The sequence below is a fragment of the Equus caballus genome, chromosome 30 (assembly GCF_041296265.1).
Source record: "Equus caballus isolate H_3958 breed thoroughbred chromosome 30, TB-T2T, whole genome shotgun sequence".
NCBI lineage: Eukaryota > Metazoa > Chordata > Mammalia > Perissodactyla > Equidae > Equus > Equus caballus.
The window spans coordinates 14,579,898-14,602,917 of NC_091713.1; the positions used below are offsets into that span (position 1 = coordinate 14,579,898).

At 41.5% G+C, this 23,020-nt stretch overlaps 1 protein-coding gene across 2 annotated transcripts in view; it reads right to left on the minus strand.

The window, feature by feature from the left end:
- The window catches only part of AHCTF1 (AT-hook containing transcription factor 1), an 88,333-nt gene extending 82,139 nt beyond the window's left edge, over window positions 1-6,194 (minus strand). The window contains exon 1 of one of the 2 annotated variants that reach the window (XM_023632558.2): window positions 5,591-6,194. Coding sequence is in view for 1 of the 2 variants with exons in the window: in XM_023632557.2 (XP_023488325.2) it covers window positions 5,179-5,396 (218 nt within the window). In the remaining variant the exon portion in view is untranslated. Of the gene's footprint in view, window positions 1-5,178; window positions 5,569-5,590 lie in introns of those variants that run through there. The other variant, XM_023632557.2, reaches the window with a different exon arrangement.
- Between the last annotated feature and the right edge of the window lie 16,826 nt (window positions 6,195-23,020).

Consider the following 23,020-nt stretch of genomic DNA (forward strand, 5'->3'; position numbering starts at 1 on the left):
TCCCACCCTCTTTCCCTGTAGTAACCATCAATCTGTTCTCCTTATCTATGTGTGTGTTTGCACAGACATCACTTTTTGAGGAAAACACTGCTTCAGTGGCTACCCTCAAAAGATAGTAACCTTGGAGTTGAAAACTGACATGGAAGTAAAAACTTTCTCTGGGAAAAGAAAAAAGTAATGGTCTGGAAAAAAAAACTCAAAGGAGAAGAATCATAATCTAACAAGGTAAGAGAGAGCCATTTGACACATTCACTAAATCCCAAAATATGAGAACTTCTAAATCATAAAAGAGAAACTTAAAGTGGGGAAAAACCTTGAAAGACAATTTATACAAATCCACAATTAACCTAAAATAAAAGGAAGTAAAATGTTTTGTGAAACATTTAAAATCTTGAATTTATCAGTGGGTAGGTTATCATTACTACTCTTTATCTTATGCCAAAATAAATTCAACAAATTAACATTTATTGCATTAATCCATCACAAACAGAACTCAGATCTGTATGGACCATGGGCTAAACCATGCTTCTAGGTTTTCAAGTTTAAAACATTCCAAGTACCCCATAGATCTGGTCTATGGCCCAGATATTTCCACAAAAGGTTAACACTGTAACAATGTTAAGTTAGTACTATCCTTAGAAACTTAGAAATTAAATTTAAAGACTACAGAACTTTGAATTGTTTTTTTGTTTTGTTTTGTTTTTAAAGATTGGCACCTGAGCTAACAACTGTTGCCAATCTTTTTTTTTTAATTGCTTTTTCTTCCCAAATCCCTCCAGTACATAGTTGTGTATTTTTAGTTGGGGCTCCTTCTAGTTGTGGCATGTGGGATGCCGCCTCAGCATGGCCTGATGAGCTGTGCCATGTCCGCACCCAGGATCCGAACCAGCAAAACCGTGGCTGCCGAAGTGGAGCGCGCGAACTTAACCAATCGGCCACGGGGCCGCCCCAGAACTTTGAATTCTTGAAGCTGCTCAACTTCCTTGGTGATCCTCTTGTCTTACTTCCCACATTCAATGGATAAACAGCTTATTGATTCTAAGTTTATTTCTTAATTCATTCAATACCAAATGCTTACTATATGCTAAAATGCCAGATGCACAAAAATTAAATGCTCAATCTATAACTTCCTCTCTAACCTCAGTACATCAGCCCCTCCTAAGTGTCCCTTTATCTTCATCTCACCACCTCTCCTTCTCATTAGATGACTCATTAGGGTTAGGATAACAATTATAATTCACTTCCTGGTCCTGAAAATTAATTAGATCTGGCTTCTACAGAGCCAAAGGAAGTTACCCCTTTAGTTCCCTTGGAATGAGAGCAGTATTCTCAAACTTTCCTAATATATTGATGCCTATTTCAAGGGAAAAGGAATTTCTCAAAGCCCTTAGTGTCTGAGAAATACCAAGTTGAAGCACAATCATAGGTTCCATTCAGAACATAATAAAAGGCACAAACTTGGAATTAGAACTGGCTTTAAGTCCAGGTTCTACTACTTACTAGCACATGTACCACTCTATTTCTATACTCTGTCGTCCTTCTTGTCACACCCAAGCTTGCAGAAAAAGAGAATACCTATCTCTCTGACTCAGCTTACCCTAGTGCCTGGCACAAAGGAGTTCAAAAAATCGCTCAGTGAATGAAAGAAAAAGTTTTTCAAATTTAGAAGTTGGCCTTTGAATCTACAGAACAAAAATTGCTTCAAAAACTTTCAAATCCCAAATTTAGTGGGTGAATTTTAACAGTCTAAGCACACTGAGGAGAACTTCTAAAAATTATGAGAAAGAACATGTCATATAAAGACATATATGTTCACAAACACGCATTCAGCAGCTATGTTCAGTATTGTACAAAATTAAGTAAAGTCCCAGCCTACATGACCTGTCAGCATTGACAACCCCTAAAAAGTAATTTACACAGTTTCAACTCCTTCCCAAGGTCTAGACAGGCAGAGCAGAAACACCACAGTGGCTATTAATGAAAACACTGTTCATTTTCTTGATAAAGCACAGAAGGGTTATGTCACTCCTCTTCTCAAAATCCTTCAATGACTCCCTAATGCATATAAAAACCAACAGCTCCAGTCACAGGTAATCGAGGCCCTCCAAAATCTGGCAGACCCAGACTATCTTAACAGCCTTGTCTCCCAAAACCACTTCCTTCATCAGTTTGCCATTGCCTAGCACTTTCATTCTTTTCTTTACGCTGTTCCCTCCTCCATGCCCGTCTGCCAAAGCCCCACCTATCGCTCAAGGACTAGATTCCCAGGATGCTCTGGGTAGATCCATCCTTTCCTATTTAACTTCATCTCTGAGCTTACTCCTTTCCATCTTCAGGTGAGCAATCCTAAATATGATTTTTTTAAATTTATTACTTGTGTTTGCCTGTCTTCCCCACTATACTATGAATTCCTAAAAGGCTAAAGTCGTATCTTATTCCTGTGAACTCCAGAGGGTCACAATGCCTTGCAACTAATAGGTCCTAAACATGTGGTAAACTAGGATAGTAAGATACTAGCAGGGACAAGAATAGAAATATTAAACATAAAATCAACTTTTACAAACTCAATATTCTTAAAATTCAACAAGAAAACAAACAACCCAGTTAAAGAATGGCCAAAGACCTTAATAGACACCTCACTAAAAAAGATATAAAGATGGCAAATAATAACATGAAAAGATGCTCCACATCATATGTCCTCAGGGAAATGCAGATTAAAACAACAATACATTACACATCTATTAGCGTGGCCAATATCTAGAAACCTGACAGCACCAAAGGCTGACAAGGATGTGGAGCAACAGGAACTCTCATTCGCTGCTGGGAATGCAAAATGGTGCAGCCACTTTGGAAGACAGTTTGGCAGCTTCTTACAAAACTAAACAAACTCTTACCATACAATCCAGCAATCCCACTCCTTTATGTACCCAAAGGAGATGAAAACTTACATCCAAACAAAAACCTACACATGGATGTTTATAACAGCTTTACTCATCACTGTCAAAACCTGGAAGCAACCGAGATGTCCTTCGGTAGGTGAATGAATAAATAAACAGTGGCACATCCAGACAATGGATTATTATTATCCAGGGCTAAAAAGAAATGAGCTATCAAGCCATGAAGACATGGAGAAAGCTTAAATGCCTATTACTAAGTGAAAGAAGCCAATCTGAAAAGGCTAGATAATGCAAGATTCCTATTATATGACACTCTGGACAAAACAAAACTTGCGGAGACAGTAAAAAGATCAGTGGTGGCCAGGAGCTGGTGGAGAGGAAGGGATGAACAGGCAGAGCGCAGAGGATTTCTAGGACAATGAAACTACTCTGAATGATTCTATAGTGATGGATGCATGACATTATACCTCTGTCCAAGCCCACAGAAAATAGCACACCAAGAGCAAACCCGAATTGTAAACTGTGGACTCTGGGTGATAATGATATGTCTCCGTAGGTTCATCAACTGTAACAAATGTTCCACTCTGGCCGGGGATATTGATAACGGGCGAGGCTGCGCAGGAGTGGGAGGAGGAAAGAGTGTGTACCTTCTACTCAATTTTATAGTGAACCTAAAACTGTTCTAAAAAATAAAGTCTATCAAAAAGAAGAAAACTCAATATTAGGTCCAACTTATTTTTCCTTTTTTCTTTCTGACTCTTAAAAAGAGTAAGAATTCTGGCCTGGCTGGTGGCATGGTGGTTAAGTTCACATGCTCCACTTCAGTGGCCCAGGGTCTGCGGGTTTGGATCCTAGGCCGGACCTAGACACCACTCACCGAACCAGGCTGTGACAGCATCCCACGTACAAAACAGAGAAAGACTGACACACATTTTAGCTCAGGGCCAATCTTCCTCACTGGGGAAAAAAAAAAAGACTAAGAAGAGTTATGATTTAAATGTAAACCACATCAGTGGACCCAGAAACTTTCAGCCTTGTAGCAGCTGTTCCTTCAAACTTAATTTGAATATTTATTAATTGCCAACTGCTTTTAAAACACTGTGTTGGGAAGGAAATGCCAGAGCAGAAAGTTGACCTACTTCCTGACCTCACGGAGTTTACAGTCTACAAGAGGAGATACATAGTCAAGCATCAGAATATCAGACACAAATAAATGCTACAATAGAGGTATATACACTGAGAGATCCCAGGGAAGAAGTGGGATAAAGGAAAATGAATGATTGCATAGAAAAGATGGCATGTGAGCTAAGGAGGACTTGAAATTTGAGAACTTGAAAAAGTTAGAGATGGCACTCCAAGCTGAAGGACACCAGCTAAGGAACATCAAAGTACATCTTCAAGAAAATGGTCCCAGGATTGGGGATGATTCTGGAACAGGTGAAGCACGATCCTGTGAACTGCTGAGGCTGGACAGCAGCACAGACTTGTTGTAGAGACCGTTAACCTAATCTAGGGAAGGTACACTTCATTCTTGAGAAAAAAATGAGCAGGTCCTGAAAATTTTCATGGTTAGAAGGAAAGAAACAACGTTTTGTTTCCTCTTAAATCAAGATGTGTCCATCCCAAACGCGCTGTACAGCAATCTTACAAAAAAAAGAAAACCAACTTTTTAAAAATAATTACTGCCCTTTTGCGAACTGGTGACACTTTGGTACTGGGTTATCGAAAAATCAGGATCAAAAATTACAGTACGGAGAGAACGCAGACTTCCCACAGCGCTTAACACACTTAGAGCGTCTCTCAAGCATTAGTCTGAGCTGGGCTTGTCATCCCCGGCCAAATCCTCCAGAATAAACAAACTACCTTTATTTCTTCTCTTCTCACAGACCCGATTAGGGAAAGCTCACGGAAGAAGGTTCTCAAAATCTACCGGCTCTTTAAGATATTTTGAGAATAAACTGAAAATTTTAGCGTTTCCAAGAGATCTATATTTTATCCTAAAAGATCCAGGTTCTTCCAGATATTGCTCAAACTGCCTATTTGAAATCAGATAATAACAGCTACTACGAACCTCGCTGGCTTTGAGAATAAACTAACCTCCCTCCGACCCCCCCAAAAAGCAGTCAACCCGTAACAAAAGTCATCGTCCTGAAGTTTCCCGGTGGAACAAGTAGGGCAATTTAATACCCACTTCGAGGTGTGCTGTTATTTTAAATCTCCCTGACCCGACCAAATTCACCGCCCTTTTCAAATCACGACTTCTTCCCCGCTCCGGACTCACCCGAGCCAGGCCCAGGAGCATGCGGAGCACACAGCAACGTGAGCCGCGCTCCAAGAGCCCGCGGGCTCCCCCAGGGGAAGGCCCGCCAAGATTTCCACCGCGTCGGGGGGTAGCGGGGAAGGGGCGCCGAGCTCCAGGCTGGCCTGGACGGGCTGCGGACCGGGCTGCTGGCGCGGAAGGCGCTGGGGGGGGACCCCGCGGGGACGCTCCGCCGCCATGTGCCACCGCTCCGCCGCGAAAGACGTTATGTAACTCCCTCGGAGCCCCGGAGCGCGCCGTACCGGCCGCCGCTCGCGTCCGCCCGCGGCTCGCGGGGCGCGCACGAGCCCGGCCTAGGCCCCGCGCGGCGCGAGAGCCGGCGGCCGCTCCGGGCCCAGGCCGCGCCGGCCCAGCCCCCGCCCCTGTCCCCTACCTGCGAAGGGCGGGTGACGGAGCCGCCGCGCCGCCGAGTCCCGTGGGGCGCCAGGCGAGGCGCGAGCTCCTCCCGCGCGGGTCCGTCACAGCATCTCCCGGGAGACAGGCCGCCACAGACAGGGCGCGTTCCCTCCGGCCCGCGGAAGCTGCCGCTCGCCTCGCCGGCCTCCGCCCGCGACCTCCCCGGCCGCCTCCGATGCACACCCGCGAGGGCGCCTCGGCCGGCTGCAGGCCGGCTGACCGCTCAGCGACGAAAAGGTGGCCGCTCCCCGCCGCGACCCTGCCTGCGCCGCTCGGCCCGCGCCGGCCCCGCTTTACGCATTACCCAGGGCAGACACCGAGTCCCACACGCCGGGCGGGGCGGGGGAGGGCGCAGAGGGAGGGGTCTGGGGAAGGAGATCGCGGCGCGGGGACCTGAGTTCTCGCGAGCGTTCCGGCCTCGGGCGCCGGCTCGCGGGAATTTTCAAACTCTCGGGGAAATAAAGTGGGGGGAGGGAAAGGGAGGAAAGGGAAGCAGGTTCGGAAAGGGCCGGTTATTTACAAAAAATAGGATGGCCCCGCCTCGGATGAGCGGGGGAGGGGAAGACTACAAATCCCACAATGCCTTGCGCCTTAAACCGCTCCGGCAGCCCGGCCGTTGGGCGCGGTGCGGGTCGGGAGTGGTAGTCTTTATCTGACGTCGCGCGGGGCGGAACCCTCCCTCAGCCAGATCCGGCGGGGTGACCCCGGTGGCGGGAGAATCTCCACGTTATCTTCTGGAGTTCTCTGCTGGCGGCCAAATGATAATGTTTGCCGCATGGCTGCCACGTTTGCCTTTGGTGTTTTTCGTCCACTAGGCTCCGACTTTTCCTGCCAAAAGTGGGCCCCACACTTCTGGAGAAGCTCTTTTTTTCACCCCTCCTATATATATTTTTAATATCCGAGGGTGATTTCGTGGTCATAGGGGCTCACGCGGCCTAATCTAATCTTTTTCGTCAAATTTTTACCCTAAATCAGTCTTGCCTTTTTGGTCACCCCAGGGTTTCCTTGTGGAATTTCTTTTATTTGTTGTTAGTATCTTTGAAGCTAGTCCCGGCACCAAACACGTTTCAAACAAATAGATGTGGAGTAAGTCCGCAATAGTAAATACCAAATACAGGTAAAGGATTATAACGTGAGGCAGAGGGAGGATTCTTGCAGACCACGTTTTTATCAGGAAAGTTTATCCTTTTCCGTTACCCTTTCCTATATGTTTTTTGAGATATGCTGTGGTTTAGAAATGTAATTTCCTTTTTTCTATAATTTTTGTTTTTTTATTGACAGCAACCTCTAAATGTATCATACTTGTTTGTAAAAGCTACTGGGCTAAATTGCGGTAGAGAAGGAGTTAAAAGAGGTTTTTGGTTGTTGTCTTGATTATTTTAAATAGACCTCTTCAAACAGAAACCGTCCCTCTATCAGACATCCTGATTTATGTCCTTGCCTTGCTCCCCATTCTACACTTCCTTTCTTTGGCACTATTTTATGCTCCATTCATGAGTACTGTACTTCTTGGTAGCCTGAAGACGTGAGTTCTCATGTCAAGTATGCTGCTAGTGAACTGTGTGACATTAGGGAAATCAACTGACCTCTCTGGGCTTCAGTTATCAGGTCTGTAGAGCAAGAGGGACTGGATTAGAGGATTGACTGGTTAGACAGACATTTATTAACTCTGCTCTAAGGCTTGTGAAATTCAATCTGCCAGTTGTAAAATTCAAAAATCTATCCCATCATACTTACTATCCAGTTTAATCCACTTTCTAAATGATCGTTCAGATTTTAACCTTTCCTTCCATCACTGCTGACACAATGGTTAAATGTATGGTGGTCTAGAATCTGGACCAACCCTCCCTATCCTATTTTATTTCCCTGCGTAGTTCTGAGAATCTTTTCTTCACTCTCCTCCAAACGTGCTTTTGCCTTTCAGTGTCTCCCAGCCTCTTCTCCCCTTGTCTAAATCTTAATATCCCTCAAGGTCGAGCTCAAGTCTCTTTTCTCTCCCAAATCTTCTCTTCAGCCTCAGCCCACGTGAATCACCAAGACTTGCATTGAAGATACCTGGTTGGTATTATTTTATGCCTGTTTCCCTTTTTACCTCTGACTCCCTCCATGCTCCCCGTTCCCTGATCTCCCAGCAACACCGGGCGCACAGACTGTATCTTACACTTTTTTTTAATGCTTCCCTCGTAACTGCTAGTTTTTTATTTTAATTGCTTTGTGAACTGAATTTCCATTTTAAAGCTCTCATTCAACCCCTTTTCCTCTATTCAGTCATTTAACTAAGCTTATGCCAAATTATTTTACTTAGTTTCAGAGATATTAATAATTGTTAAATAGAAAAAAATCTGGATTTGGTAGTCAAATGAGTATGGGGAGCTAATTAAATAAAATTAAATATTTGTTTTATGTAGTACTTCACTGCCTTTAACATGCTTGGCATTTCCCAAGGTGACTTGACCATGGAATGAAGCCATTTATACTTGTGGAACATCTTGCCTCGTTAGTGTTCCACAGAATGGACTTTGTAAACAAGGTTTCAGAGCTTTCCCTTACTGGAGGAAGCATTGTTTAGCAAAAAGAACATGGTCATTTGGAGCCAGACAACCTGGGGTTTTAATCCTTTGACTACTTTCTAGCGACATGACTTCAATCTCTGAGCCTGTTTTCTCATCTGAAAACAAAGGATAATGTTTCTTATTCCCCTGGTAGAGCTGTTACAAAGATTCAAGGGAAGTACCTCGTGCCCAGCTCAGAACTTCATTCCCTTTCTCCCTATATGGTTATTAGTTATTTTGATAAAAGTCCTAGAAAATGATAATGACTAGTGTGGACCCTCGAGCTTCCATTTAGAATGTTTTATTCAAGAGGTGATATTTCAATACCAATCCAGCATCCTGGGAGCAACTGACAGCCATCTGATTTCAGAGAATTTAGAAGCTCATTGAGGTGTTCTGAATTAGTTCTCATTTGTTTTGCAAAGTAATAGGAAAAAACCTTCATATTTTAACAAGAACAAGAACAACAACAAAAAACCCCCCAGAGCTTGTCTATCTCAAATAGAGGCAACGCCTCTGTCCTAACCTACATTTTACATCATTTTTGTAAAGATTATTGGTTGTAACAAGAAGTGTCCAACCGTGATTTCTCCAATCCACAATAAGCTTGGGGGGTGAAGAGTCATATTTTTCTTGTTTCCCACCACATTTCCAGTGATGGCATAGTGGCCATCATATAAATAAGTGCTAAAATAATTGTTTAGTGAATGAGTATATGTTTATTGATTTCACCATTCAACCCAAAATATACGATATTAGATTAAAACAGACTCTAGAGATACTCTAGGCCAAACACGCCATTTTATAGGTGGGAAAACAGATTGTCAAATGATTTGCCGCAAATATTTAGGATGGATTTTATTTGTTTGGTTTGAAAAAACAGACATTAAATCAAATCTATAACTTTTAAAGAAAAGTAATATATTTTTCTGTCATTAAATACAATCTTTATGCACTTGAAAAATTGTTTTTTATAAATGGTACCAAAAAAAGTCATAGATTTTATTTCTTTCTCTGAATACTGGTAATATTTGTCATGAACATGGTACCACAATTAATCTCTTCTTAAAAATTGTTTCCCCAAATCAACAATACAAAGAGATTTATGCACCCCTATGTTCGTTGCAGCATTATTCATAATAGCCAAGATGTGGAAGCAACACAAGTGCCCATCAACTGATGAAAGGATAAAGAAGATGTGGTGTGTGTGAGTATATATATACTACTCAGACAAAATCGTTGCATTTGCAACAACGTGGATGGACCTTGAGGGTATTATGTTAAGCAAAATAAGCCAGACAGAGAAAGACAACTACCAGATGATTTCACTCATATGTGGAACATAAACTAACACGTGGACAAAGAGAACAGATTGGTGGTTACCAGAGGGGAAGTGGGTAGGGGGAGTGGGCGAAAAGGGTAAAGGGGCACATATGTATGGTGATGGATGAAAACTAGACTATTGGTGGTGAGCACAGTGCAGTCTATACAAAAACTGATATATAATAATGTACACCTGAAATTACACAATGATATAAGCTAATATGACCTCAATAAAATTTTTTTAAAATCGTTTCCTTTTCTCTCTCTCCCTTTCTTTCACATCTTCCTCTTCCAAAGCTACTTTTTAAAATCTGTGTATTTTAACTAAAACTATCACAGTTATGATTTCTTTGTTCTTGGACCCCAAAGAACACCATTAATGATGGATCTTGAAATTCTGCTATAAGTAGCTATAGGCAGTGTACTCACATGTCATTGCATTTTTTGTTTTTAACCTTTAGTTCCTCAAGACTCATGCTTGCCTTAGAGTGTTGTTGTTCTAGATTCCAGAGGCACGCACTAGTTATATGCTTCTTTTAGCATATAACTCCTGAGTCACAAATCTCTTCCTTGTCTGAAGCTCCGTGCCTCAAAGGAAGCCAGGTAAGAAAAGCTGGCTGTGCAGAGTTGGAAACGGATTGAAGTGTGAACAGTCAAGTCTCATGTTCCACTGAGGAAATAGATCACCCATTTTAACAAGTGCTTTGTGCCTGGTTTATTAGATGGCTTCTGAGCCTTATTTTTTCTTGTCAATTACTTTAATCCCATTGAGCTTGCACATCCTATATTAACCGTGACATTTGCATGGTGCTGGAAGTTATCCCAAGCACTTTAAATTGTTGTTCAAAACAATATCTCTACATGGTTTAAATTGTAAACTGTGGGGATTTTTCTTCCTTTGGCCTTTTCTGATCTTTATTCCTTCTTGGGTCCTCTGTATGGATTTTTAATAAATTTCACATAGAGTTGTAGGACTTGATTAGAGAAAAGTATAGGTGACATGGTATCAATTTTTCACCATGAAATGTCTATAAAATTGAAACAAGATGTTAACTAGGTGGAGAGCCAGCGATGGAATGTCCCGTATAAAGTTCAGAATACGTTAGAGCATTCTTCTCCCGAAAATTAATTTAAATGTAGAAAACCTCTAGAGTTTAGAAGTGAATTATTTATTAGCAGACCACGTAATTCCTGTTTAGTGAAGGAAACATTATAGAACTTTAATGAAATCAAAATTACATCCTTAAGATTCTAAATCATAATTCTCAGTATTTTTCAGCATAGTTTTGTTTTGTTTCAGTTCCCTATTATTTATTCATTCGTTTGTTCATCTCTCAAATGTGTATTGAATGTTTTCAATGGGCTAGTCATCATTACTCAAGGCATTGGGGATAAAAAGCTTAGTAAGACCAATATCTGTGTCCCTCATCAAAGCAATCAGAACAACATGATTAAATGAAAAATTTCTTCTTGCTTGAAATATTTTTATCAGAGCTCCTTTATTTTATTTATTTATTTCTTTATGAGGAAGATTCGCTCTTTTTTTTGCTTGAAGAAGATTGTCCCTGAACTGACATCTGTGCCAGTCGTCCTCTGTTTTGTATGTGGGTCCCCACCACAGCATGACTTGATGAGCAGTGTAGGTCTGCACCCAGGATCTGAACCTGTGAACCTGGGCCACCGAAGCAGAGCACGTTGGACTTTAATCGTTATGCTACGGGGTTGGCCCTCTCAAAGCTCCTTTAAAATCAAAGACAGATGTAACTCTTTCTTAAGTATCTTATTGGTAATTATAACAAACACTCCATGTCCTGGTCAGTCATAGGAATATTCTGGTTTCACATTCTGGTTTTGGTCAAGCCGTTTTGTTCACTAGAATTGGTTGGGTCACAGACTTATTTCCCACCAGTTGGACAAAGGCACTTTGTTTTTTATTGAGGTCATATTGGCTTTTAATATTGTGTACATTTCAGGTGTACATTATTATATTTCAGTTTCAAAAGGCACTTTTAAAGAAGGCCTGCCATTTTTATGTTTGAAGTATTTTTGAATGGCAGCTCTGTAATCTCTTAGCTTTCTTTTGTTCTTATGATTCTGCGGTCTCTTGTTTTTAGAAAAGTCTAATTTTAAAGTTAGGGAACTGTCCTTTATTACGTGTGTCACAGATTATGGACATGAAAGTTTCTACACTTGGCCAATTTCAGATATTAAGTATAACACAGCACTTTGGTTAAAAGAGTGAATAACAAAACACACCCTTGCAACACACGTTCCCACAGCACTTAGGTTTTTTTGTACGGTAGGGAGGTTGTTACATTCTCTGCGTGACTGACACCACAATCACTTATGCATTCTTTTAATCCTGCCTCACACAAACATACATTGCCTCATCAATGGAGAAGCTTTTGGAAAATAGACGCTTGATAAATCTTCAGTAAATTAGGCTGGGGACATATCTCCTCGGCAGGGTAGACATTGGAAACCTTAACCTCCAGAAAATGAGGCTGAGGAGGACACACCAGACTGCAGTGTAAGAACTATTGTCTTTTCGAGGTACAGTGTCAAAGATTAGAAAACTTCAAAGCCTTTTGCTTTGAAGATCATGAAGATTTTCAGAGAGTAAAATACAGTCCCACTGACACCAAAAGACATTGCATGTTGCAGGAACGTTAGAGGACAAAGTGATGTGTGAAAAACGACACGCAGACTTGCGTATAATTCCAGCTGATTTAGAAACCATTTGCTATATAGAATAAATCTGAATAAGCCCTTCAATGATAGTTGTGGGTGGAGTCTTTAAGAACCCAGTGCCTTATTTAACTAGAATCATTTCTTTCCTTTGCTATTTTTGCTGACGCACTTCAAACCTGCATATTGTCAGCCTCCTGGAGAAGAGATCTGAACCGGTAGATCCCAACTTCAGGTCGGCCTTCAACTGCCCCTAAACCATCAGAGGGCCACAGGCCAGGAAGGTCTGAGTGAGCCACCCACCTTCCTAGACCAGCCTCGACACAAACGCAATAGGGTCAACCCCTCCAGCATGTGGTTTGAAGCAACATTCTCCTGAGAATTTCCTTGAATATGTGAAGCACTTTGGGAAGCAGCCACGTTGAAACATAAAAAGCAGTGAATTCTGAGGAAGATGTAAATGAGAATCCTGATCTCCGAGGCTACCCTTTGCTATCTGCACATCTTTGGCGAAAGACCTTACACTGTCCAAGCCTCAGTTTCCCCATCTGTTGTGAGGATTATGTGTGAAAACATGTGGCAAACTTTGAACGTCTACCAAATATTTGCTATTGCCAACACTTGTTGGATATCAGATGACTTATGTGAGTTGTATTAATGAAAACAATGTGTGACAGTATGGAACATATTTCTCCACTGTTTCAGATGAATTGTTCTATATAAATATCGGCTATATTCCATCACTGTATTAAGATTTTCCTTTTAAGTTGCTGATAACTGATTTTTTTTTTTAAAGATTTTATTTTTTTCATTTTTCTCCCCAAAGTCCCCAGGTACATAGTTGTGTATTCTTAGTTGTGGGTCTGTCTAGTTGTGGTATGTGGGACGCCGCCCCAGCGTGGCTCGATGAGTGGTGCCATGTCCGCGCCCAGGATTCGAACCGACAAAACCCTGGGCCACCTGCAGCAGAGCATGCAAATTCAACCACTCAGCCACGGGGCCGGCCCCTGACAATTGATTTTTAATGTTAACCCACCTAATGTATAATTTCACGTATAAGTAATAGATTATCAAAGTCGGAGGACCCTTAGAAATTACCTGGTCCAGCTTGTTTCAATAAGATTTTCGTTCAAAGTCATATTTAGTTTTGGCAAACCTAGACAGACAACCGTTGGGTTGCTTGACTCCCTGTCTCTCGTTTCCTTCAACTAGAAGAAAATAAATTACCCTTTATGACACAACTGTAAACAAAATAAATAAATTCTATTCTCCTGCTCACTTTAAAATACCAACATGGATAATTAGACAGGAAACAAAACCCAGTTGAGATATGAAAGAGAAACAAAACATTTCCAGCTTAATGAACCAGAAAAAACAAAAACAAAAAAACAACCTCACACCATAATTACTGCTATTATCTGATGGGTTGGCAGCAAGTTAATAGAGGGGCACTCCAGACAAAGGACGTGATCAACGATGTTGCTATTTGCACACAGTTGAGAAGCCTGCTGCCTTGAAATAGGAAAGGGTTCAAGGGTGTGTTACAGCACTTATCTTTATGAAAAGATACTTTTTATAAATTATCTTCCTGGCTACACTGTGAGCCTTGCTAGGATAGAGCCAATGTCTTTGTCATCTTTTTTCCACAACACTCAGCAAAATACCTAGCATAGAGTAGGTATTCACTTTTTTTTAAATGAATGAATAAATACACTTACTCTTTTATTCGTGGAATTAGGAGAATAAGACAGAAAAAAAAAAAGATGAGGTATCTGTTAATAAAAACAAACATGGGGGAATCTCCCTTTAATATCCATTAGAAATGGATTCTGTAAGAGATGTGTTTTACACAAATGCATAAAGATATATACACCCCTATGTTCGTCGCAGCATTATTCACAATAGCCAAGACTTGGAAGCAACCTAGGTGCCCATCAAGGGACAAATGTATAAAGAAGATGTGGTATATATATGTAACAGAATACTAGTCAGCCATAAGAAAGGATGAAATCCAGCCATTTGTGACAACATGGATGGACCTTGAGGATATTATGCTAAGTGAAATAAGTCAGAGGGAGAAAGTCAAATACCATATGATCTTATTCATAAGTAGAAGATAGAAACGATGACAAATAAACACATAGCAACGGAGATTGGATTGGTGGTTACCAGAGGGGAAGGGCGAGGAGAGCAAAAGGGGTGATTAGGTGCACATGTGTGGTGATGGATTATAATTAGTCTTTGGGTGGTGAACATGATGTAATCTACATAGAATTTGAAATATGTTATGATGTACATCTGAAAGTTATATAATGTTATAATCCAATGTTACTGCTATAAAAACAAAAAATTAAAAAAAAAGAGAGAGAGATATGTTTTAATTTGCAACTCATGTTGAGCAGGTGGGTTGGACCTGGTGGGGATCCGTCTCCCAACAGGCCGTCTGAGCACCAGGTTCAAGCAGAGGCGGAGCTCTGCCAGACTCTCTTCAAAGCAGCTCACAGTTCTCGCTGAGCAGCTCCGTGGGTATGGTTTGTTACAAGGTTCTTGACAGTTTCTGGCTGATGACTTATTTCAGTTAGAGAAGTCTTCCTCTCTATTGCCATTTCACATTGTTTGTGCCCTGAGGAGTTTTACACAATAGAAAGATGACAGAAATATAAAGCTATGCAATAGTTCCATAAATACGAGTGTGTTTAATTTTTTCGCAGCTCATTGTCTTTCCCCTAAAAGGGTGAGCAATGAAAATGCTAAACTCTTCCCACCTGATGACGGTCTGGGCCCAGACCGTCATCCTCATGTCACTGCATTGGAGCCTTTTGGCTCTCCTGATCCCCGCCCCCCAGCCTAGCTTTTTTACACTGGCCACCTGACTGCTTCCTGATTTTTCCTGGGTCCACCTGTTGTTATGTGAGAGAGAGTCTCTCACCTATACCATGAAATTTTCCCTCTGTCTCCCCACAACATGGTTTTCCTTTCATTCTCTTCCAAAGCTTGTTATTGCCTTTTGTCGCTTTTCTGAATTACGTGGTTCCTATTATTTTCTCAATTCACACGCCATCAGATTCCTTACTCACTTTTAGCCTTCTGGAAAGTTTTCTTACCATCTTGGACTTTCACTTATTTCCTGGCATTTTATATAGCCAACCATTGTGCTTGGTTCTGAAGACAGACAGGAAGGGTGATGAGAGAGAGGGCGTCTGCCTGGCAGCCCCCAAAGGCCCCCTCAGGCTGACAGCGCCATGAACTGGCTGTAGTCTTGGCCTTGGAGGTCCAGAAACATACTCTGGGACTCTTGGAGCTCATCTGTCTGAAGGAGACTGACTTGTAGGAACACATTCATAAGAAGTTTCTATAGAAACTCAAATTCTAATTTGTTGACTAACAATAGTGGACGTTTCCTCACCTCGGCTAGGATCCCTGTAACTCCCAGCCAGAGCACCCGCTTTTCTGATAGTGAGCTGCCTGGGAAACCAAATAATCAAAAGATTGTTTAGTGAGCATAAAATCAAAGTTTGTAGCGGGGGGATTGTTTTAAGAGAGATCTCATCCAGGCCTAGGAAGCCTGATGACTCACAAGTGCCTCACAACAGAGCACAGCGTGTGCTGGATACACACGGCCAACTCGGGGTCCCTGACTTCCTGTCCTACCCTGAGCTTGCCACACACAATCTCTTGATTCACCCTCGCTGATGGTCAAGCTTACCCATCCCATGTGTGGATTTCATTTGTTTCGATTTTCAGAGAGCAATCTTATTTCCCTTATTTTAATTTCTTGGGGGATACCTGCTCTCACCTCCGTGAATTACTATGTGCCAATATCACACTTTTCTATAATGCAAACAGAACATTTACAGTAGCCATTGATTTCCTACTGTAACACATATACAGTGAAACTACAGCAAGGAATGGGAGAGAGAAAACACTGTGGAGGGAGCACTTTTTGCAGAGCTGTTTGCTGGTGCCATCGCCTCATTCCTTGAATACCGAGAAGACTGTGGTATTGGGAGAGAGCACAGTCTGACCTGGGTTGGAATCCTGTCTCTACCACTCATTACCTATGAGACCACGATGGATTTCCTTGACCTTTTGAAGCCGGTGCTACTCCAAGTGTGGTCTTCAAACTGTCTGGACGGATCTTCAAGGAGATAAGGAGTTGGTACCAGAATGAAAAATCATCTATGTCACTAAGCACCTGACTTTTTCTTTCAAAGGAAAACTTTCTCAGTGAAGGAAGCAGTGCTTTGATTTACATTCTGGCCCAGAATCCTTAGCAATAAAATTGGAAAATAACACCAACTCCATAGGGCTGCTATGACAGGGATAAAATTATTGGTGACGCATGTAAAGTGCCTGACGTGTCAGATGTACGATAACTAGTTGTTGGCTGTTAGTTTTGTCAGTCTGAGTTGCACAATTTAGCACCAACAGCAAACTTTTCCAGCGAGTGTAAAACCGGCAACAGTCTCATAGAAGACAAGAGGCAAGAGGCTGAGAGTTTTATACCTCCTTACCCTGAAGACCCCAAGCCTTGCCTCTCTAAGCGTCTATTTCCTCAATGCTCAGTTGACATAATAATCGTGCCTATCTCATAAAATTATCATGAGAACTATGTTACGTTCCCTGCAGAAAACACCTAGAACAACCACCGAGTCAGTGTCCAGTAAATATTGGTTTTCTTCCTTCGTTTTCACTAGCTTTGAGGACACTTTCAAGAATATTAGTATAATATTTAGAGAAATAACAACCATATGTAAAAGTTTGCTGAAAGTAACAGCAACTCCAGAACTCCAGAAAATAAGTAAAGAGAGAAAGAACAAAGCAGAAGGAACTTGCTGGTAAAAATGAAAATAAGAATACCATATAATGGTATTTTCTTTAAATTAATTCTGTGAGAAGCAAGTAAGTTTGAGCTCTGGCTCAACCCAGTCATGTTTGAAGTAGTGAGACTAGTCTCTGCTAAAGAGTCCTCTCTCTTGAATCGTGGGCTTTCCTTCCTGACTGAGCTGAATGTTCTTATTCTCACACGTTCCCCAAAGTGGCTGATCCTCCCCGGCTCCTCAAAGGTCCCTCACCTCCCTATGCCTTCCTGCCATTGAGTTTGTGGTCAGTGTGATTTTTGATATCTTTTCCACATTGCAAACCAATGAAAAAGACTAATCACTACTCTATTGTATAACATAACCATCAATTACATAATAACAATCGTGCGTGTCTGATAATATAAATGTATAAAGGGTATGTTTTATAAGTTAAGTGTATAGGAAATCTAAGCAATTCAGCTTCAGAATTTGTTGCTTAAGTGATATTTCTTTATCTCATGCCACAAGGAGAGATGTTATTCATGTCTTATTTTTTAAGTGGCTGTACCCCATTTTACAAAAAAGAAAAATCTTATTGCTCTAAGGTTATAAACTAGGTTTCAGTTACTGGAAGCCAAATGAGTGAATGAGCTGTTGACAACTCAACATGAAAGGCTGTTTGCATGAAGAGGAGAGTATGACTCATCACTTTCATCCAGTTACCCTGTGCTTTTGTTTAATTTTATCATTTGTGATCTTTTAAGAGAAAGGCAAAATTGGTGTTTGCTTCTAATCAAAGACAAGGTTTGAATAGACTGTGTAACTAGGGTGGGCTCTCGAATGCTTTAAAGATTTTTATTTTTCCTTTTTCTCCCCAAAGTCCCCCCGGGTACATAGTTGTGTATTTTAAGTTGTGGGTCCTTCTAGTTGTGGCATGTGGGACGCCGCCTCAGCATGGTTTGACGAGTGGTGCCATGTCGGTGCCCAGGATCTGAACCGGGGAAACCCTGGGCTGCTGAAGTGGAGCTCGCGAACTTAACCACTTGGCCACGGAGTCGGCCCCTCGAATGCTTTAGAAATAATGACTGAAGAGATTTTGATGTGCTACCCTTTGTGATTATTCATAATCCTTTTAAAATAATGCGTCCAATATAGTCAGATGAAAGCTACAGGGATTTGCAAAGGTTGTCAACATTTTATTGCTCACATGGCTGTCACTTCCCTGTTGAGCAGCTTTGGGGAAGTCACTTAACCCTTCCGTGCCTCAGATTCCTCACCTGTAAAATGCAAAAAGACAGTAGTTTTACCCTGTAGAGTTGTTGTGAAAATTAAATGGCTAAACATGTATAAAACACTTGAGAAATGTTCTTGGCACCTAGCAAGTGCTCAAGAAGTCTTAGTTATTCTTATGATCCCTTCGATTTTAAGAAGATTAAGCAGATGCCTCTAGTTTCTTCAAATCCACATTCTCCTTTTTACTACCAAGCAACATATAGTTTGTAATAAACCAAGAGTTTGACCTAATCATTGTCCTGTTACAGAGAGTGTGAAATTCGTATTGTAGGAATATTGTGCTTTTCCCACGATTATGGGGTTGTCATCTAGTTGGCCTCATATGGAGGCACTAAGGCATCCTCAGTGTACATGCTCATTCAGTCACGATATCAGTCACCCCAGGTCCGGTCACTTGTTTGGGGAACGGTTGGCTGGACTCGTGTTCTCTGTTATGGGTTGAATTGTGCCCTCCCTAAAAGATATGTTGAAGACCTGAATGTGAACTTATGTGGAAGCAGGGTTATTTCAGATGTAATTAGTTAATTTTTATACTGGAGTAGGATGGGCCCTTAATCCAATATGACTGGTGTCCTTATAAGAAGAGAAGAGACACAGAGACACAGAGAGAAGATGCCCATGTGAAGATGGAGGGAGAGACTGGAGTGATGCTGCCGCAGCCAAGGAACGCCTGGGGCTACCAGAAGCTCGAAGAGAAAAGGAAAGTGAGAGGCTTTCGGAGAAGCATGGCCCTGCTGACATCTTGATTTCAGACTTCCAGCCTCCAGAACACTGAGAGAATAAGTTTGTGGTGTTTTTAGCCACCCAGTTTGTGGTATTTTGTTACAGCAGCTCTAGGAAACTCATACAGGCTCCTAGACCAGAAACTAGAGCTGAGAAGCAAGGCTCAGGTCAACCACAGAGAAGCACTGGTCCTTGGCTACAAGGATCCAGGTTGTTTACAAAACTGGCTTCTATGTGGAGGATCCTTCTCGTGGGGACTGTTGGAACCTGGTAAGCCAGGTGCTTGCAAAGCTGAGCCAGCCCTTTGGGACCAGAAAGAGACAGAATGAAGTCCACAGGCCTCATCAGAGCGGCTTTCCCTGACCACCCCATCTAAAGGGCACCCTTCTCCCCCTCCCTCCTTATCCTCTTACCCTGCTTTTTCTTCATAGCACCAGCTGACCTATTTAGCTTTATTTGTTTACTGTCTAGCTCCCCAAGTACAGCCTCCACCCACTCTGATGGAAGCCCCATGAGAATGAGGACCACAGGTGATATTTTTCAAATTTTCTTTTCTGTCCCTTGTACTTTGTGAGTCATCTTTGCCTTTTTAATCAAACAAAGGGTATTAAAAACTACAAGCTTTCTCTAAAGTTTTGTTCACTGTTTATGTCTCTGGTACATATTAGATACTCAATAAACATTTGTTGAATGAATGATTGATGAGTGAATAAGTTATGTTATGTTTCTTTTACTCTCTATGCTTAATTCACCTTTTCTCTCCCCACGGTATTTAGCAAGTACTTTTTAGAAATTTTTGCCTTTTGCAGCCATACTGAAAAAAATCTAGGAAAAGGATCTGACCAGGCCTGGGCCATATTTTATAAGGGGCGTGTCCCCACCACCATTCTCCAAGGGTTCCCAAGAGCCAGGTGTTATCACATTCCTAGAATCTTGGTTCAATATTAGGTTTACTCTACTGTACTAAATGTCTCCTTATCTTATGCTTAAACCTCAGACCTCCTTGGGACAGAGGCATAAGAGGACACTGGCAGATGCCAGCATATTTAAGTGGGTTAATGGGACATTGGCAGCTGTTGTTTAAGTCATTGATGAGTTCTGGAAGATCATCATAATTGTAAATTTGTATCTAGATGCAGACTGTTTATTTTAAGAAAACCTACAGGATATCCTCGGTAACAAAAACAAAGAAACCTAAAACTTGGGGTAAGTGTAGCACATGGGACTCTGCTAAGGCCCTCAGGAGTCCCAAGAGGATAGGCATTCAGGATTATCATAAATCCTGACGGCCTCCACTTTGCCCTCCTTGGAACAACTGCTCCTGAATACAGGGACACTAGACATGAATGAACAAATGACTTCAAATTGTCTTCAGCCAGACAGACCCCCTTGCCAATCAGGCCAACCCTGAAGTAACAGAAGGAGCTTGTCCTGAAGTTCCCTGAGAGCCAACAGCACTAAGAACTGTTAAACCGGGAGAATATGATCCCCAAGTGTTGGCACATACTCCCCAACTGCATTGCCCAGAGCCGCTCAAAGCCAAGGTCAGGGACAGGCAATGCCTGTCAGCTGGTCCAGGGGAAAGGCCTAAGTGATCTAAGTTTCATCTTTGCTTAAGTTCAGCCCATATTGCTGGAGAAGATCCACCACCCTTCTGGTGGCACAGAGCCTTCAGTTTCATGCAAATTCCTCTAAAATGATCACTCACGAGATCATCCGTGAAAATGTGGAATCTGGATTAGGTGGCCTCTAAGGTCGCTCCAGCTCTCACCTCTGCAAGTTTCACTACCTCTGTATTCTAATATGGATTTCTTGCTTATTAAGTACTTAGAAAAATAATAACTGAGAAAGTCATTATTATGTAGCAAAATACATATACGCAATTTTATTTAATTAGAAGCAGAACCTCTTTATATAGTGTTTTGATATACTCTAAACTCCAAAATTGTCATTCTGCTCAGTACTGCTGATTTACTCATTGAGCTTGCCAAACACTTATACAGAACAGAAACAATTTAATTTTAATCCAAATCCATTTTATTTTGTATAAAGGAGATTTTTTCCCAAGATTTGCTTCAGTCCTTTAACCTAAAATGATAATCCCCCACATTTTCTATTATCTGCCTCATAAGCTCTGTGTGCCTTCTGGAACAGTGTCCAGCACACACTAGGTGTCCAATAAGTATCAATTGAAGTGAATTGATGTGATGCTCACAACAACTCCACGGGTAGACACCCCTAAGGCCACATTTGACAGACTTGGATACCAAGACACAGAAGCGAGGTCAGGAAACCAACCGAAGTCACCCAGGTGCCAAATGTTAACCTTGTTTGTATCCCAATTTAAAGGAAAAAAGCTATCAAAGGTGGTCATGAAATAATTGGAGGAATTTTAATACAGAATGATGATTAGATAGTATTATGGAACTATTATTTTCTTAGATGATTACGATAATGTCCTTATTCTTAGGAGATGCATGTTGCAATAGCAATACTTAGAGACAGTTTCACGATATCTGAAATTAACTTTCTATTGGTTTAGTAAGAAAAAAAGAGATAAAGCAAATATTGCAAAATGTTAATTTTACTGAATCTATGTGGGAAGTAAATGGGTGTTCTTTATACTGCTCTTTCAAATTTTTCACTAAAAGTTGAGGGGGAAAGGCAATGGAAGAAACCACAGAGGAAAATAGCATATGTGACTATATGAAAACATTAATCTCTCTAATTATGGTTAATTTGGGTGGTAGGACTATATTGGACTATTTCTTTTTTTATATTTCTCTAAATTTTCCACATGAGTAGATATTATATTTATAATAAAATATATTAAAATTTAAATTGTGCAGCTACTATGAGATGAATCTCCAATACCTTTCTCGAAGCACAGTATGGCAAATTGTATTTTCCAAAGATGGCTGCACCTATATGTTTATCCCGTCCTGCGTGCTTTCCTTATGATGAGACTTCGACTTCTCCTGCAGAGAGGTGGAATCTATGTTCCCTTCTTTTGAATTCAGAAGGGACTTATGACTGCCCCAAGCATTGGAGTTTGGCAGAAAGTCACAAAATAAGTAACTCTGAAGGCTAGGTCATAAAAAGGATACAACCTCCATCTCTTTCTGTCTCTCTCAGGATACTGGCCCTTAGAACTCAGCCACCATGTTGGGAGGAAACCCAGCCCACGTAGAGGGGTCTAGTGCAGATATTCTGGCTGACAGCCCCAGCTAGCCCCCAGCCATGAGCAAACATCAACTCTGTCATATCATGTGAGTGGATGGTCCTTCAGCTAACTCCAGCCTCCAGCCTTTGATTCTTCCAGTTGATACCTCAGACACTGAGGATCAGAAACCAGCCATCCGTTCTGTGCCTGGTCTGAATTTTGACCATAGACACAGTGAGAGAGAATACATAATATAATGCACGAGTATTGTACTTCCAGCCACCGTCTCCCAGGATAATTTGTTATGCAGCCACTGTAACACATGGGGACAGTGAAATCCTCTGAAGTGGAAAGAGCGTTTGTTATTAATTCAGAAAATTGAGTATCACTCATGGGGGAGAAGAATTGAAATGCGCTGTAACTTATCATTAATCTCCCCAGCCATCAGCTAATCAGATACAGTCTGTCTTCAGAAAAAAGCATTTAAGTGTTGAAAATGAAGGTCTGGTTACCCAAGAGAAGCCCCAAAAGAGCATTTTTAGAACTTGGACTACTGAGGTTGTCCCTTTTGCCTACAATGTGCCACATCTCTGTGCCAACAACACAGGAAGACAGAGGCTAGATGTTCTTAGTTCTCCCTCTGAAGGACAGTTCTGAAGATAGGCAGCAGACGTGGAGTATTTTCCTGGGCAGTAAAAACACTCCGGTGTTTCTGATCCACTAGCTCTATGGCAAATCATAGTTTTCATGGCTGTGATTAGATATCTTGGCAGGTTGTTGTCCTCATGAAATAAAGCATTTCACTTCAGGTCGATCCCTGTAGGTATATCAAATTATATATTTCACAATTGTGCTCTTTGATT